Below are 17168 nucleotides of genomic sequence, written 5' to 3' on the forward strand. Positions count from 1 at the left end.
TATATAAAATTTCTGCTTCTTCTGATTGGTTGTTTGTGTATAGGAAAGCCTCTGACTTTTGTGTGTTGATTTTATATCCTGCTACCTTACTAAACTGGTGGATGGTTTTGATTAGTTCCTCTGTGGAGTTTTTAGGGTTTTCCATGTAAATTGACATATCGTCTACAAATAAGGATAGTTTTACTTGTTCTTTCCATATTTGGATTCCTTGTATGCCTTTTTCCTGTCTTATTGCTCTGGCTAGAACTTCCAATGTTAGGTTGAAGAGCAGTAGCGATAGTGGACACCCTTGTCTTCTTCCTGATCTCAAAGTTAAGGCTTTCAGTTTTTCTCCATTGAGGATAATATTGGCAGTGGGTTTATCATAGATGGCTTTTATCATGTTGAGGTATGTCCTTCTATTATGAGGAATTCAAGGGCCTTAAACATAAATGGGTGCTGAACTTTGTCAAAAGCATTCTCCTCATCTATTGATATGATTATGTGGTTTTTATTCTTCTGTTGGTTGATGTGATGGATTACATTAATTGATTTTCTGATGTTGAACTATCCTCATGCTCCTAGGATAAAGCCAACCTTGTTCTGGTGTATTATTCTTTTAATGCATTGTTGGATTCTGTTAGCTAGAATTTTGTTGAGGATTTTTGCATCGGTATTCATTAGGGAGATTAGTCTGAAGTTTTCTTTTTTGTGTGTTTTCTTTATTAGGTTTTGGTATTAGTGTGATGTTGGCTTCATAGAACATTTGTGGTAGTTTGCCTTCTTTTTCAATTTTTTGGATAAGTCTATGTAGAATAGGAAGTAGTTCTTTTCTGAACGTTTGGTAAAATTCATTTGTCAATTTATCTGGTCCTGGACTTTTACTTTTGGGGAGGGTTTTGATTATTTCTTCTATTTCCTTGCTTGTAATTAGCCTGCTTAGTTGTTTGATTTCTTTTTAATCTAGCTTTGGGTGGTTGTAGAGTTGTAGGAATTTGTCCATTTCTGTTAAATTGTCCAATTTGTTTGCATATATTTGCTCATAGTATTCTCTGATTATTCTTTTGATTACTGCTAGGTCTGATGTGATTCCTCCTCTTTTGTTTATGATATTGTTTATTTGTGCTTTTTTGTTTGTTTGTTTTTTCTTTGTGAGCCTGGCTAGTGGCCTGTCTATGTTGTTTATTTTTTCAAAGAACCAACTTTTGGTTTCATTGAATTTTGGACTGTTTTGCTAACTTCCATTTCATTTATTTCTGATTTGACTTTTATTATTTCTTGTCTTCTGCTGGCTTTTGGGTTATTTTCTTCTTTTTCCAGTTCTTTAAGGTGGGGCATGCGGGTGTTTCTTTGAGTTATTTCTTGTTTCTTTATGTGAGCTTGTATTGCTATATATTTTCCTCTTAGAACTGCTTTTATTGTGTTCCGTATGTTTTGTAGACTTTTATCGTCATTGTCATTGTCCTCCAAGTATTTTCTTATTTCTTCTTTGATCTCCTCAGTGACCCAACACTCTTCTATTAGTGTGGGTTTTAGTCTCCATGTGGTAAATGGGTTTCTTGCCTTCTTCATATGGTTAATTTCTAGTTTGATTCCTTCATGGTCAGAGAATGGTCATGATCTTCGTGTATCTACTGATGTTTATCTTGTGACCCAGTATGTGGTCAATCCTAGTGTATGATCTTTGTGGATTTGAGAAAAATGTGTACTCAGATTTTGTGGGGTGCAGTATTCTATAGATGTCCACTAGACCCATGTTGTGCAGGTCCTTGTTTAGAGCTTTAGTGTCTTTACTTATTTTTTGTCTTGTTTATCTGTCCATTGTTGAGAGTGACGTGTTGAATTCTCTTATGATGTATGTATTCTCTCTGATATACATTTTCATGGATGACAGTAGTTTCCTGATATATTTTGGTGCTCCTTCATTTGGTGCATATATGTTGATGATTGTTATTTCTTCTTGTTGTATTTTCCCCTTAATCATAATATAGTGGCCTTCTGTATCTCTTTTAGCCTCTTTTAGTTTGAAGTGTATTTGATCTGATATAAGTATAGCAGTTCCTGCCTTCTTTTTTGATCCATTTGCTTGTAGGATTGTTTTCCATCCTTTTATTTTCAGTCAGTTTTTATCTTTTGTAGTTAGATATGTTTCCTGCAGACAGCAGAATGATGGGTTCTGTTTTTTAATCCATCCTGCAACTCTATGTCTTTTTATTGATGAGTTTAAGCCATTTACATTTAGAGATAATATTACTATACTGGCAACTACATTTGCCTTTTTGGTCTGTTTGTAGTTTTATTTCTTGTTTTAAACTGTTCTTGTTCATTCTTCTGTTGGATTTGGTTTGAGGGCATCTTGTAGTAGTTTTTTGGAGTGGGGGTTAATCATGACAAAGATGTGGAGTTTCTGTTTGTCTGAGAATGTATGTCCTTATTCTGTCTTCATAGAGGAAGGAGAGCTTTGCAGGGTAGAGAATTTTTGGTTGGCATTTAATGCTTTGGAGTTTGTTGAGTATGTACCTCCACTCTCTTCTTGCCTATAGTGTTTCTTTGGAGACGTTTGATGTCAGCCTGATTGGTTTCTCTATATAAGTTCGTTGTTTCTTCCCTCTTGTCATTCTCATTATCTTTTCATTTTCTTGCATTCTTGGTAGTTTATTATGATGTATCTTGCTGTTTTTCTCCTCTCATCATGGTAGTTTGGTGTTCTTTTTGCTTCTTGGATGTCTACTTTCATCTCCTTCTTCATATTAGGGAAGTTCTCTTCTATTATCTCTGTGAATATTTTCTCTATTCCTTGGCCTTTCTCTTTGCATTCTGGGATACCTATAACTCTGATATTTCCTTTCCTAATGGTGTCAGATAGCTCTTGAAGTGTTTCTTCATTCCTTTTCCTTTTTACTTCTATTTCTTTTTCTTATTCTCTTAGTTTCTGTGTCTTTTTTAGAGTGCTGATTTGTTCTTCCATTTCATCTAATCTGTTTTCCTTACTTTTCCCAGCATTCTTTATCTCCTCTAGTGGCCTTTTCATTGCCTGAATTTCTTCTATTTCCTTTTTTAATGTCTCATTTTCTTTCTTCAGTTCGCTGAATGTCTCATTTTTTTTTTTCATTTCTTTCGTTTGTTTCCTTCATCTCCTGGAAAGTTTGTCTCAATTCATTTTGTTTGTTTATCATAATGATTCTGAATTCTTTATCTGATAGGTTGAACAGTTCTTCTGTTTCTTTGGTGGTTTATGTTGCCTGATCTTTTGGTGTTCAATTTTACCCCTGTGGACTTGCTTGAATATTTGTTTGTCTTCTTTTCCCTGTTGTGTATTTTCTAATACTTTCTATTCACTGAGATAAAGTGTTGCTGTTATTGGCCGGCAATTTTTTTTTTGGGGGGGGGATGTTCTTTCTGGAATAGCTGAGGGACTTCCAGACACTTCAGTTGTGGAGGGTATTCTGAGTTGTGTTGTTTTTCCCAGCCCCCACTGTGTGTAATTGTGTCTGTTGTCTCAGCTGGTAACAGTCAGGGAACTCTTGTGTTGTTCAGCCTCTTCTAGTAACACATTGAGGCTGTGTTTCTGGAAGGTGTCTGTTGATCTTTGTAGCCTTCGGATGTCCCAGGTTCTCTCTATGCTTGGTATGCCCATGGTGGGTATGATGTATTAGAAGTGTTGTGGGTCTCCCTGTATCTGGGCCTTTGGCTGGGTTGGTGGCTGGCTTTGTTTACTCTCTAAGTACTGTGAACCTTTCTGACTCACAAGTCTTTGGGCCTCTTTGTGGGGGCAGGATCTCCCTCTTCCCCACAAGAATTCAGGGGAGTATCAGAAGGCTGAAATCCTCCCAGCTGAGCAGACTGCTAGTCCTCCCTCTGAGCTTTCAGGGCTCTTTGTGTCTGGTCCAATCAATCCCTCCCTGAGCAGTGTCTTCCCACTGCCTTAGGTCCTCTCACAGAGCCCAGCTGTATCTCTTTAACTCCAGGGTTTTACCACAGTTTTTGTGGGTAGATGCAGTAAGTAGGTAGACTCCTTAGCAAGTCTCCTTTTTTGAGGCACTTCCTAGAGCCTCTCTATGTTGAATTTGACCATGGATGATTGTTAAAATTGTTGCATTTCCCTAGGGTTTTCCCTCTGGTTGGGTCCTGTCTAACCTTTTTTTTGTTTTCCCTGTAACTCAGGTGCTTTGCGAGTCTTCCTTACTACACCTTAAAAATGGCACCAAGACCTGACCAAACCCTAATGTTGCCTAGTATCAGATCTCTGTTGTGGGGGCAGGAGATGCGGGTAGGACTAGAGGGGCACCGATTGCCAGTTCCTGTTCTCCACCTCCCGTGCTCTAAGTAGACCAGTTTTGTTTTGTTTTGTTTTCCACCCCCCACATCAACTTGGGATCCACTCACCTAGCTGTGTTGCCTCAGTTTATATCTAGGGCTCTGTCAGTGCTGCTGGGGTAAAGGAAGACAATACCTCTGCAGGGTATCCTGGGGTCTGGGCACTCCTGGTTCCATGTTGCCATCTTTTCCTACAATTTGGTTTCCTCTCCCTAGCTGAGTTGTCTAGGGCTGGGGCAAAAAGTTGCTGTAGATGTGCAGAGCAGCAGCTGCTGCCACCGCAGTCAGTCTCCCTCAGCCATAAACCTTATATTCTTAATCTACCAGCTGGACTTGTAGCTTGTGTGCATATATTGATACTGCAATTTGTAGGTGTACACATAGTCCTTCATGTTAGTGTTCTTGCTTTCTTTTAGTAAATATCCTTGGGTGCAATTGCTGTATCATTTGATAGATGTATTTTATATTTTGAGAAAACTCCACAGTTTTTTTTTTTAATATTTATATATGCATACAGAACTGGGGTACAGGCCAGAGGTAAAGGAGGGGTGGTGAAAGGATTCACCAGAGACAGAGTGGGGAGCAGAACAGGCAGATCAATGAAATACACTCCTGAGGGATCAGTGGGTGTGTCAGGAAAGGTCTGCTCCGCTATATGTGTCCCAACACTGGTGTTGGGATTAAACTCGTACTGAAGTGACTTTAGCTTCTCAGTGCTGTGCTTTACCCCGCTGTGCCACCAGGGAGGGCCCACACTGTTTTTTCTAAAAGTTGACCAGATTAAATCTCCACCAATAATGTATGAGGATTAATTTTTCTCCACATCCTTACCAATTCTTGTTATTTCTGGCCTTTGAAATATGGGTCATTCACAGAAGTGTGATATAATGTCTTATTGTGGTTTTATTTTGCATTTCTCAAATGGTAACTGGGGTGAAATTTTTCATATGCCTATTTGTCATTTGATATCTACTTAGCTATTTTTGTTTATTTTGTTTTTGATAGGTTATTTATTTACTTCTTATTGAGTTCTTTGTACATTTTTGTGGGTATTGGTATTTGCTCTTTTTCAGATGAAGTACAAATATTGTCTAACATTCAGCAGGATGTTTTTTTGAGTTAGTGATAGTTCCTTTTGCTGTACAGAAGGTTTTAGTTCAATACAATTCCAACTGTTTGTATTCTACTTTTTGTTGTTTTTGGGCATGGAAACACAGATATAATTGAAGCTTATGTCATGAAGTGTTTTCTTATGTAAGTTATGGTTTTAGGTCTTACATCCAAGTATTTTACCTATTTGAATAAATTGTGTGTATGGTGTGAAATAGTGGCCTAGTTTCCTATTTTTGTATGTGACTGTCCAGTTTTCATAAAACTATTAACTGAAGAGGCTTCTTTTGTGCATTTTATACTCTTGGCTCCTTTGTCATAGGTTAACTGTCCATAGAGATGTGGGTTTATTTCTGAAGCCTTGATTCTATTCTGTTTTTATGCCATCAAGAAATATGTTTTGATTAATATAGATTTTTTTTAATCTGAAATCTGGTGCATGATATCACCATTCTTAATTTCTGCCACTTTAGCTATTTGAGTTTTTGTGATATAATGTGAATTTCAGTAGTGCTTGCTTCATGGATTTGAAGATTGTCATTAAAACTTTGCTAGCAGTTGCATTGAATCTGTATATTGCTTTGTGTAAGATGGAAATTTTAATAATGTTAATCCATCCAGTCTATGCACAGGAAATATCTATTTTCACTCTATAATATCCTTATTTTATTTTTTTTAACAATACCTTTTAGTTTTGTTTGTGCAGGTCTTTCACTTCTCAATTTTGTTCCTACCTATGTAATTCTTGGTGCATTTGTAAAAGGAATGCTCTCTTCATTTCTTCCTTTACAGTTCATTGCAGTGTACAAAATAGCCACTGCTTTTTCCTGATTTATCATTCATTTTTTTTAAGCCACATCTTTAGGGTTTTCTAGGTATTAATGACATGTGCAAATAGTGATAGTTTTACTACTTTCCCTGTTTAGATTCCTTTTATGTATTTCTCTTACCTGTTTTATCCATCTAGACTTCTAAAAACATGTTGAATAGTACATGTGAATGTAGATATATTTGTCTTCTACCAGGTGGTATATGAAAGGTCAATTTTACCTAATGTAAGAATGGTAGTACATAAATTTTGGGGCCCTGTTTGCTTGTAAAATTGTTTTTCCACTATAAACTTTGAAGCTTTGTTTTTATCTTTGGAGTTTGATGGGGTTACTGGAGATAGAAAAAAAATGTTGTGTTTTCTTATCTGATACCAGCTGTAAGCTGCACTTTGATTGGTTTCATCATTCACATTTATTTTGATTATTTATATATGGAAATTTACTACTGGCATTTTTCCTTTAGCTTTCTGATTCTATTTCCCCTTGTTCAGGGTTTTGCACATTATCTTCCTTTTGCTTAAGACAGTGGTGACTTTTTCAGTATTTCTCGTCAGGGATATTGTGTGGTGATAAATTTCTGAACCTTCTGCTTTTATAGAAAAAACTGTATTCTCCCTCATATGTGAAAAAACTGTATTTCTCCCTCATTTGTCTTACAGTTAAGGATTTTTTGTTGTATGTTTTTCACTATTTTGAATACATCATTCCAAATTTTGATTGCCTGTAATGTTTCCTCAGATCAATCTAAAACAACAATGATGGGAATTTCATATTTCTGATTATCTGTTTTCCTACTAAACACTTTCAATATTATTTCATTGTATTAAACTTTTGGTAGTTTCATAACTTTTCTATGTATGTTAGTGTGTGTCTCATTGCATTTAGGTAATCAGGTGTTTTATTTAGCTTCACATACTTGTATATTTGTTTCCTTCTCGATATCTGGATAACTTTCTGTTATTATTTCTTTGCATAAGTCATCCTTTCCCTTGTGTTTATTTTCCATTGCTGTGATACCAGTCATCTTATCTTTCCTAATGTGGTTTGTAGCTTTGAAGTGATTCTTCAATTTTCATTTTCTTTCTTTTTCCAACTGTATCCTTTGTGTATTATGATACCCATGGTCAATTTGATTCTACTTTGGTCTAGTCTACTTCCATAGCTTTTTGAAGATTAAAAAAAAATTATCTTCTCTATTAGCCTTTTTTTTTATCTTGAACTCCCTTATTTTGTTGTTTAAATTTCCAATGTCCATCTTCTGTTTATTAATTATATTCATCATTACATTCATTTATTTTAATGACTTTTGTTATGTTTCTTTGACTAATTTTTTAAAGATTTATTTATTTATGCATACAGAACTGGGGTACAGTCCAGAAGTGTAGGGGTGTTAAGAGGCTTCATCAGAGACAGAGTGGGGATCAAACAGGTCTACTGATGAAGTACACTGCTGAGTGGAACAGCAGGCAGGTCAGGAGAGGTCCACTATGCTATGTGGTTCACCTCTGGGGCCAGGGATTGAACTCATGCAGCAGTAGCTTTAGCTTTTTAGTGCTGTGCTTTAATCTGCTGTGCCACCAGGGAGGGCTAACTTTTTTTCTTTGACTAACTTTTAAGACTTATCCTCCATAGCTGTAAGGTTGGATTCTGAAGAATGATTTTTTTGTAGTGTCATAACTCTTGAGAACTCAAGAGTATTTTTTATCTACCTCTTTCACTATTTCATATCTTTTTTTCAGATATTTTCTTATATATATGAATTCTATATCACCAGCAAGTTCAATGCTCAGAGGAAGCCTTCATTCTGGTGTGAGATGGGACCTCTTCTGACTCCCTAAACTGACAACAAACAACTGGACTGTCTTTTGTTCTACAATTTGTGTTCACTTGGAAAACTAGGATTCATTGTGTCTATATGCAGGGGGCTTACCCAGTGATTGCACAAAAGAAAAAAAAGAAAAAAAAGAGAAATAGGTGATTCCTCTCTTCTCCAGACCTAGTCTAGAAATCCTTTTACTAGTGCCTCAGACAACTTCTAAAACTATAGTGAGTGATGTATCCAAGGTACCCAGAGAGTGTACTAGGCCTAGGTGAACATCTCTCTCCAATCCCCATTATAGCCTAAAAAATGGAATTACTTGGTTCTGAAGGTTTTGTTTAATGGCTTACTTACAGTTTCTAGTTTCATATGCTGAAGGCTATCCTAGAGGCCATGAACTGGGGAGGAGAAGGTGATTCACTCTACTATGTAAGATAGTCCAGGATCTCTGTGCATAGAAGTTTTCCAGCAATATATCTCAGTACTTTTACTATCCTGCTTTAACATGGAGGCATCAAAATTTATGCTTTATCTAGGGTGGAACCACCCCAAACTCCCCAAATAACCTTGGATTACTTTGATATATAGGGAATAGCCACTGAGGCTGTTCAAAGTTTTCTGGCCATACACAGTGGAGTTCAGCCTGAAGGTCACAGGGGATCAGGGTGAATGTGCCTAATTCAACCTTTAAAACTAGTATAGGAGCCCGTTGCAAAAAAAAAAAAAAGCTACAAATGTTGCAGGAAAACCACAGGGGAAATGGGGGGTAACTTGAGTGGTAAACTTAAGAACACAGAAAATACTGAAAATCAGATATATAGACAATAATAAAAACAATTTTTTAAGGGGGGTGAGAAGAGGGAGGGGAGAACAGGAGGAGAGGAAAGGAGAGGAGATGATAAGACAGGGATTAATGCACTGATACAAGACAAAGTGCCATCTGTCCTACCAACAGGTATATGTGAATGGAGACTAAGATATGAACCAAAGTTAGAAAAGCAAGAGAAATAAGTGTACCTGTCTTTAGTTTTTAAGGTAAATGCAGTGACTAAATTCTGCACACACTTTCCAGAAGTATACCCTAACTCCCACTCAAGAAATCTGGTTATTGGCATGCTGGGAGTTGTAGTGTTCAGCACCTTAGACTTCAGGGGTATGGAGATTGGGTTGTAATTTGGGAAGATGTCATGAGATGGAATTTGTTTATTGTGTCATTCACTGGCTTGTAGTTTTCTCTTTACTATTCCCTTGACAATTTTACTCCTTTCATTTTTGTCACTATTTCTCTGGTGATGACATCACATAGACTTTGTTCTTGAATGTGACCTCAGAACACAGTTTAGCTATGCTTATGGTATATTAAAATAGCAGCCAGTCACTAGGCTTTGTCTATCTATAGCCAGTTAGGCAAATTTAATCATTTCTAGAAAATAGTCAGTTGGTCCAAGAAATGATAAAAACAAAAAGAACTCATTATGTACATCAAATAAAGAGCAAACAGATATAAGAAAATCTCAGAGGAACAAACAAGAATAAAATCTCAAAAATGGTTGAGAGGTTAAAATAATTTTCTTTTTGCCTTCATCCCAATTTTCTTAAATAATATAGGGAAAATAATTTTGCAGGCGCTCATCTAATTCTAATACTTGCTCTCTTTTAGTATAAACTCATAAGTCAGAAAAATTAAGTAGAATATTTGTTGGCTTTGTTTGAACCTCCCATAAGTAATCTTACATTAATCACTCAGTGGTACCATGCCATCACTAGGCCTTACCAAAGAGTTTTTTTACTTTTTGAGGTTATATAGACATTACTTGTTGGGTTCTCTTTGTCTGCCTGTAAACTTCTCCTCCTTCATTTGTGGCCTCTGGAAACCTAAAAGATCTCGTTTGACTCTGCTCAATTTCAACTCCCAAGACACTTTCATGAAACATAATTAATCATATTTTCAATTCTCTATAGTAAGGAGACACAAATAAAATTTCCTACCGAATTTATGCAGGTTAAGTATAAGAATACTATTTCCATTTTCCAGAATATTATGGTATCAAGGAGAAAGCAAATATAAAGATAATTTAGCTCTGTTCATAAGAATGCACTTTGTCATTGCCATGAACTACCCTGATGTTGTCACTGTCTGGCACTCCTCTGGGCATCACTGGAGCAGAATTCTCTCCCCACCCATCCCTTCCTTGCTTCTTTCCTTCCTTATTATTTTCTTAAAATGTTAAAGAACTTGGGCTTCTTAATCAGGATGGAATAGAAAACTGCTGAAATAGAGATCCCAAAGAGTTAAGTGTTTTAAAGAATATAACAGTTCTCTCATTGGTACCATGGTTTCACTTATCTGTGTAGTCTAGTGAAAGTATCAGATAAACTGTAAGATTGACCCTGGAAATCTCAGGATAGACCTAAGACACTCAGCAGAGGGAGAGAGTAAAGAACAGGGATGGGGGTGGGGTGGGGTGGAGAGGAGAATATGGTAGAGGACTGTGGGCACTTTGGCAGTGGGAAAGTTATGGTGACCACATCCTTAGGCAGAAATTATATATAGTGAAAAAATAAAGGTATTTAAAAATTATATACATTGAACTATCACTGCTATAGCCTAAGTTCAATAATTGGCAAGAAGCTAACCCACATATGATGCAGCACACCTTTCTGCTCCCTGTAGCAGTGTATTTATTTTTTTAAGATTTATTTTATTTGTACATACAGAACTGGGGTACAGGCCAGAGGCTCAGGGGCGGTGAGAGGCTTCACCAGAGACAGAGTGGGGAGCAGAACAGGCAGATCGATGAAGTACACTGCTGAGGGGAGCAGCGGGCGGTTCAGGAGAGGTCTGCCTCGCCATGTGGTCACCTCTTGGGCAGGCGGGAATCGAACTCATGCGGAAGTGGCTTTAGCTTCTCAGTGCAGTGCTTTAACCCGCTGCGCCACCAAGGAGGACCTGTAGCAGTGTATTTTAGTAAATCTACCTGTTGTTCTCTTCACTCTGTCTCTGGTGAATCTTCCAATCCTCCACTCTTCTGATCTACACACCATTTTTTCTACACAACTATACAATTTATATGTATTATTTTCACAACACAATCAGTAAGATTCTCAGTTTAAATAGTTTTAGTTTAAAAAAAAAATCATCAGTGTGTTCATACAGCCTACACTATGTGTATTTGCATATTCCTATACTAGGTTTAGTGTGCTTCCCTTCTCTAGCCATCTACAACTTACTTTGGAATGAAAAAAAAAAAGTTTAGCTAGAGCAATAACTAACAGACTCATGGCCTTATTCATCATTTCAGGCTTCCCAGTGTCCATTAAATAATCTGTCCTCATATACCATGTAATTATAGCTGAAAGAGAATAAAAGGAAGCATCTCCCTTATTACAAGTGATGTTGAACATTTTTTCATATGCTGTTGGCCATTTGCATTTCCTCTTTGGAGAAGTGTCTTTTTAGTTCTTCTGCCCATTTTTTTTTTGATGGGGTTGTTTACTTTATTTTTGTTGAGTTTCATCAGTTCTCCATATATTTCTGTGATCAATCCTTTATTGTTTTGTGTGAGAAAAAATTTTCCCAATCAGTGGGATGTCCTTTTGTTTTTTTGTAATGTCTCTTTTGCTGTACAGAAACTCTTTAACTTCATGTAGTCCCATCTCTTTATCCTTGCCTTCACTATAGTTGCATTGGGGATGCACCTATGTTTTTATGTCTGCAAGTTTCAAAGCAGTGTGTATGGTTTTATTAACTTACCTATGTGCTTTAAGATGCCATCCTAGATAACTAGGGCAATAAAGATTAAGGGAATAAAGGGAAAAAAAAAATCCAGACATTCACTGGGAGAACAAACATGCTTCTGCTTTCTTCTCTAAAGAGTAATAAGGATATAAGATTTTCCTGAAAAAATCTTTATATGAAGAGAACATTATATATAAACATCAAAAGCAACTTCCTCCCACCCTCCCTTGAAATAAACCACTTGCTAAAGTCATATTTTGATATGGCAGACTTCTGCTCTCCTACAACATCTAATAATTCCAAACACACACACTATAATTTTACATATAAAGTTGTTTTCATTTGTTACATTTATATTTACCTCTTAAAACCATTAATTTTCCCAAAGGAAATTTGGAAAAATACTTAAGTAATGATAAAAGGGGAAAATTTAAATAGTTACCAGTTGCAGTTGCAATTTCTCCAAAGTAGAATTTTCAATCTAATAGATCTTAAATTAAATTAGTAAAGTATATATTTTTTGCTGGGAATTTTTTTTTTTTACTTTAACCTATTATTTTTTTTCTAAATTTCTAAGATACCCAAAATCTCAGAGCCCAATATTTTTTCCAAACAAGTTTCTCTTCATACAGCCATTTCTAAATCAGGATTAATTCAAACAACTGCCATTGGGCATATTTCTTTTGGTATTTTTAAGAAAACTTGAGAACAATTCAATCATCCTTCCTTATTGGACATCATAAGCCAATTCCAATCCAAATGCACTTAAAGTGAGAAAAAATATTAATTACCTGTAGTATGATGCTCAAGATAACATGCTTTAAACCACTAATTTTGAAATAGTTAAAACCACTAATTTTGAAATAGTTCTCATTAACTGAAAATTATAACTATTTTAATTTTAAGAATTTTATATTTTCATTATATTAAAATGTATATAGGTGGTATTTACAAGACAGCTACATATGAATTAAATCTAATATCCAGGGGAAAGAGACACAAAGATAAAAACAGAGCTATCTTTTAATTTTCATCAAAAATTTTGGCCATGTGTCCTAATTTTAATTTCATATTTACTGGGCCCTCTAATTCTTCATCTGAATACCTAATCAGGTTCCCATTTACCCCCTATCCTTTTTCCTTGTTTATTCATTCTTCCTAATCTGCCTGTAATCCCTGCTTCCTCTTATAAACTTGGCTGAGTCCTCTAAATCCTTGCCATATTGTCTTTCTTCCAATCTGTGATACCTTCCTGTGTTTCTCTTGTAACAATAAATACACTGATTCTTACATAAATGGTTACTTCTCCTACATCCCACCTCTTTTCATCCTAAAACTTGCCCTCCCTTCTCTCTCTAACAATACTGTAGATTCCTTAGCTCCCCTTGTTTTTGGGATTTTGTTGGGTGCCCAAAGTTTCTGCTAGTCAAGCTAAAATATAAAGTCAGGGGAAGGGCCTCTCATCAGGAAAAAATTCTTGCTATGAACATATATGCTGAAAACAGCAATATGACTAGATTAGCATAACCAGTTGGACCACCTTGACAGGAAGTAAAATGTAAACAGGAACTGGAGATAGGATGTTTTGATCAGTAGCAACAATGGAGCTCCCCCAGGCAACAGCCCTTATTCCCTCTCCCCAGCTTGTGCCAGACTGTTATGCATCCCCAATAATATCCCACCATGTATATTCCTCTACACTTTTCTTCAAATACTTGCCCACCTTCCCTGAATATGATACCAAATAAATATGAGACTGTCTATGGGGAAGTCATTTCATCTCCAGAGATGTGAGCCCCTCTAGGTCTCTCTCTCTCTCACTACCTGGACTTTGAGTTATCTTTCCTCCAACCTGCACTACATCCAATGCTGCTGTCCAGTTAGGTAACAGAATACAGCTGAAGACTTCATCCCCTTTTCTTCTAAATTTTATATACACCAATTGGGAAGGACTCAGCTGTATTGCATTCTTCTCTGCTTAATTTCCTCTTTATATTCAGAGCATTATAATAAATTGTTATGTTCATCACATTTTTTTTTGAATATCTGGATTCATCTCTGTATAACTCATAAGTTTGTATAATTCTTTCAAAAAATTCAGATCCTCATTGGACTTTCACTGAAGCTCTAGTTGCTGAAACTTACCAAATTTCTTTTACTTAAGGATTATCTTCCTCATTCTCTGATAAGAACCTCTGATTTTGTTCTAGTCTCTCCATTCTCCAATCATTGGGGTCATAGTTAGAATCTACAATTGGGATGGCCTCTTCCATATCAAAGGTTTCTAGATCCTCTTATTGGAATTGGTGAGTCTCTTTACTAACCTTTCATAAAACCACTCTTCACTCATTTGATATTCATCAGATATGTAATATAGGTTGTATGTCCTTCCAAGTTGACTAATGGAAAGCAAAAATGAGGTTCACAAATTAGTTGTGATTTTAGGATCTGCCACTAATGATGGATTGAATTTCTCAAATTCAGGAACTTCCCAATGGACAAGGGAATATATGGCCAATAAAGTTTCATTAATTTCTTCTATTTATTCAGTTCATTCCCTGGAAATTTGTGAAATGGGGAGCTTCTTTGTTGAAAAGGTTCTGTTCTAGGGAAGTAGGGGAAGGAGAAACCATTTTAGTTATATCTTGGAAGTAGTGGTGGTAGGAGGCCTGTTGAGCCATTGTAGCTTTCTTAAGAGGAGTCCTGATCTCTTGAAAAAGATTCTTATTTTTAGGTTAAATCTCTCCAGGTTGATTCATTCTCCTTCTCCTCATTACTTTTTTTTTTCTATCAAGGTAAAGGTAAGAGTACTTTGTTCTTTTTTGTGTGTGTGATGTTAAATGAGTCTTTCTGATTTTTTAAATCTAGTTTATGGAGGACAACCAGAATGTGTCCAAGTGTACTCTTGGTTGATGTATAAAGCTCATCTCCTCTCGATGTAAAAACAAAGAAAAATTCTTAAGATGGAGGTTGAAATTAGTTCCCTTACAAATGCCCACCATACCACTCATAAGACTAAAATAAGCTTCCATATAACTGACTTAGTGGATTACCAGACTCAATATGAATACCAGAAAAATATGAATAAGGAAAAGGAGAACTACCTAAAGGAACCACGTATAAATAAAAAGCAGACACAGTGGGGACTTTACTGCAGTAAAAACAAGCTCCTTTAAATTAAATACTGAAAAATAAAAATCCACCCATATGTTTCAAAATTGCAATGTTTATGATGCCCAATGCAAGGAAGCTTCTTCTGGACTGTTGGACCATGGGTATGATGGCCTTTGTTAAGTACCAAGCTGTTATAGAGGAACTCTGAGGGAAATTTGGTGACCCAGATAGAATCCACAGCTGCATGCTTAAAAACATAGGATAAGGCCCAATGCAGAAGTGCATAGAGAAATAATTTTTAAAAAGCTTATTTATAAGGGCAGATGGGGAGTGAGAAGGCAGGGGAGAAGAGAGAGACATTGTGCGAGAAAGAAAGATTAATTAGACATTATTTGGTTGAATACAGTTTAACCCAAATTAAATTTTTAGATTAGTAGCTTCCTCTAGCATTTTAATTTATATCTTTGATACATATAAGGATTGTGGTATTTAAGAGGGTATGGATCATTTTGCTGAGCAAATTCATTAACCCAGGATTGCCACAAAGTCAAGTTAAATAGCTGTTGTTAACATAATTTTATTTGTTAATAAGTTATTGTTGTTATTATTACAACATATTTTATTATGATATATTTGAACATATAGTATAGATATAATCATATTATATAATCTTATCAGCTTATATTCATTCTGTTATATATAATTATTATAACTAATATATTAATACATTGTTATAGTATGATAATTATTATATAATTCATTATTAAATTAAATATATAAATATATTAAAATTATAATTGTAATTCTAAATTATAATTACTTAGTGATTAATTATAGACACATAATGTAAGTGGCCAAATAATTTATTTTCATATATCATTAGAACAAAACCTGATGGTTTTATGAAACAGCAAGATTTAATATTGAATTTGATATTGAATGTTATTAATAACTCATGCCTAATATGTTTAAATGATATATGCAGATCCATTTTACTTACCTGGAAATGAATATAATCAACCTATTTTCCATTTTAAAATCTTAATGGCAAAGCATTTTGTTTCTATTTAACATTTAAAGCTTCTTTTAATGAAGCTGTCTGTTTAATGACAGACCAGTATTGATGAACTTTGTTACAATCTTATTATATACAGTGCCACTTATTGATAAATAAAATTATACTCCTTTCACCTCTTCTTTCAGCATATATTTTGTAATTCACAGGTCAACAGAATTTCTGATGAACTACCTAATTTGACTAATCACTATACAGCTTTCCTGTCAGCAAGAGAAAGAAATGCTAAACTATCAGATTTGGTAAGAAGACTTGTCTTTGAAAGTATTTGTAATAATAGGAATCCTGCAGGCAACTGCTAACAAGTATTATATCTGGGGGAGGTGCCTGGTAGCTGTTGTATCATCTTTAATTAGTGTGTTACTTTTCATATATTTATTTAATGTTTGTTTATTTTTGTGTAGAAGAAGTGGTGTGTAGGATAGAGGTGGAAGATGTAAGAGGATACACTAGAGAAAGAGTGGGGGAGCAGAAGAGGCAGGTTTACTGCAGGGAGACAGGAGAGGTTGGCTATGCCAGGTGGGTTAGTTCCCTGGTCAAGGATCAAAATTAGGCCTCAGTAATGATAGAGTGCTCAGACTTAACACAGGATACCACGGAGGCACTTGTCATTTTTAAATTTCAACTGAATTCCTGAGGTTAAGCACAAGTGTAGCAATATTCTCTCAGAGAATATTGTATGGAATATGATTCTCTAGGATCACAGAACATTCATTCTTAGAAAATACAGGAAAACTGAACTCAATTGTATATAAAGTAGAAATTTTACTTCTTTATTCCACTCAGTTTACTTAAAAGTATTTTTTTTTCTTTTTTTTCTATTTGAAACCATCTGCAACACAAGACTCCTAAGTTACTTTTCAATTCCCTGTTAATCTGCATTTTAAACTGTGGATGTGAATTTTTATAGCTATATTTCCATTTTTGTAAATAACTAATGGCAAATGATTTTTTTTAAGATTTATTTATTTATTTATGCATACACGACTGGGGTAGAGGCCAGAGATGCGGAGGGTGAGAGGATTCACCAGAGACAGAGTGAGAAGCAGAACAGGCTGACTGATGAAGTACACTGCTGAGGGGAGCAGTGGGCAGATCAGGAGAGGTCCGCCGCGCCTTGTGGATCTCCTCCCGGGCAGGCGGGGATCCAACTAGTGCAGAAGTGGCTTAAGTTTCTTAGTGCTG

At 35.7% G+C, this 17168-nt stretch overlaps 1 protein-coding gene across 1 annotated transcript in view; it reads left to right on the forward strand.

Annotated features, from left to right (window-relative positions):
- STPG2 (sperm-tail PG-rich repeat containing 2) overlaps positions 1-17168 on the forward strand; it is a 267191-nt gene that overhangs the window by 156020 nt on the left and 94003 nt on the right. Inside the window, exon 8 of the mRNA XM_004681412.1 lies at positions 16133-16225. Coding sequence (XP_004681469.1) covers positions 16133-16225 — 93 coding nt within the window. The remainder of the gene's footprint in view (positions 1-16132; positions 16226-17168) is intronic.

The sequence above is a fragment of the Condylura cristata genome, unplaced genomic scaffold, assembly GCF_000260355.1.
Source record: "Condylura cristata isolate star-nosed mole 26May11 unplaced genomic scaffold, ConCri1.0 scaffold00012, whole genome shotgun sequence".
Classification (NCBI taxonomy): Eukaryota; Metazoa; Chordata; class Mammalia; order Eulipotyphla; family Talpidae; genus Condylura; species Condylura cristata.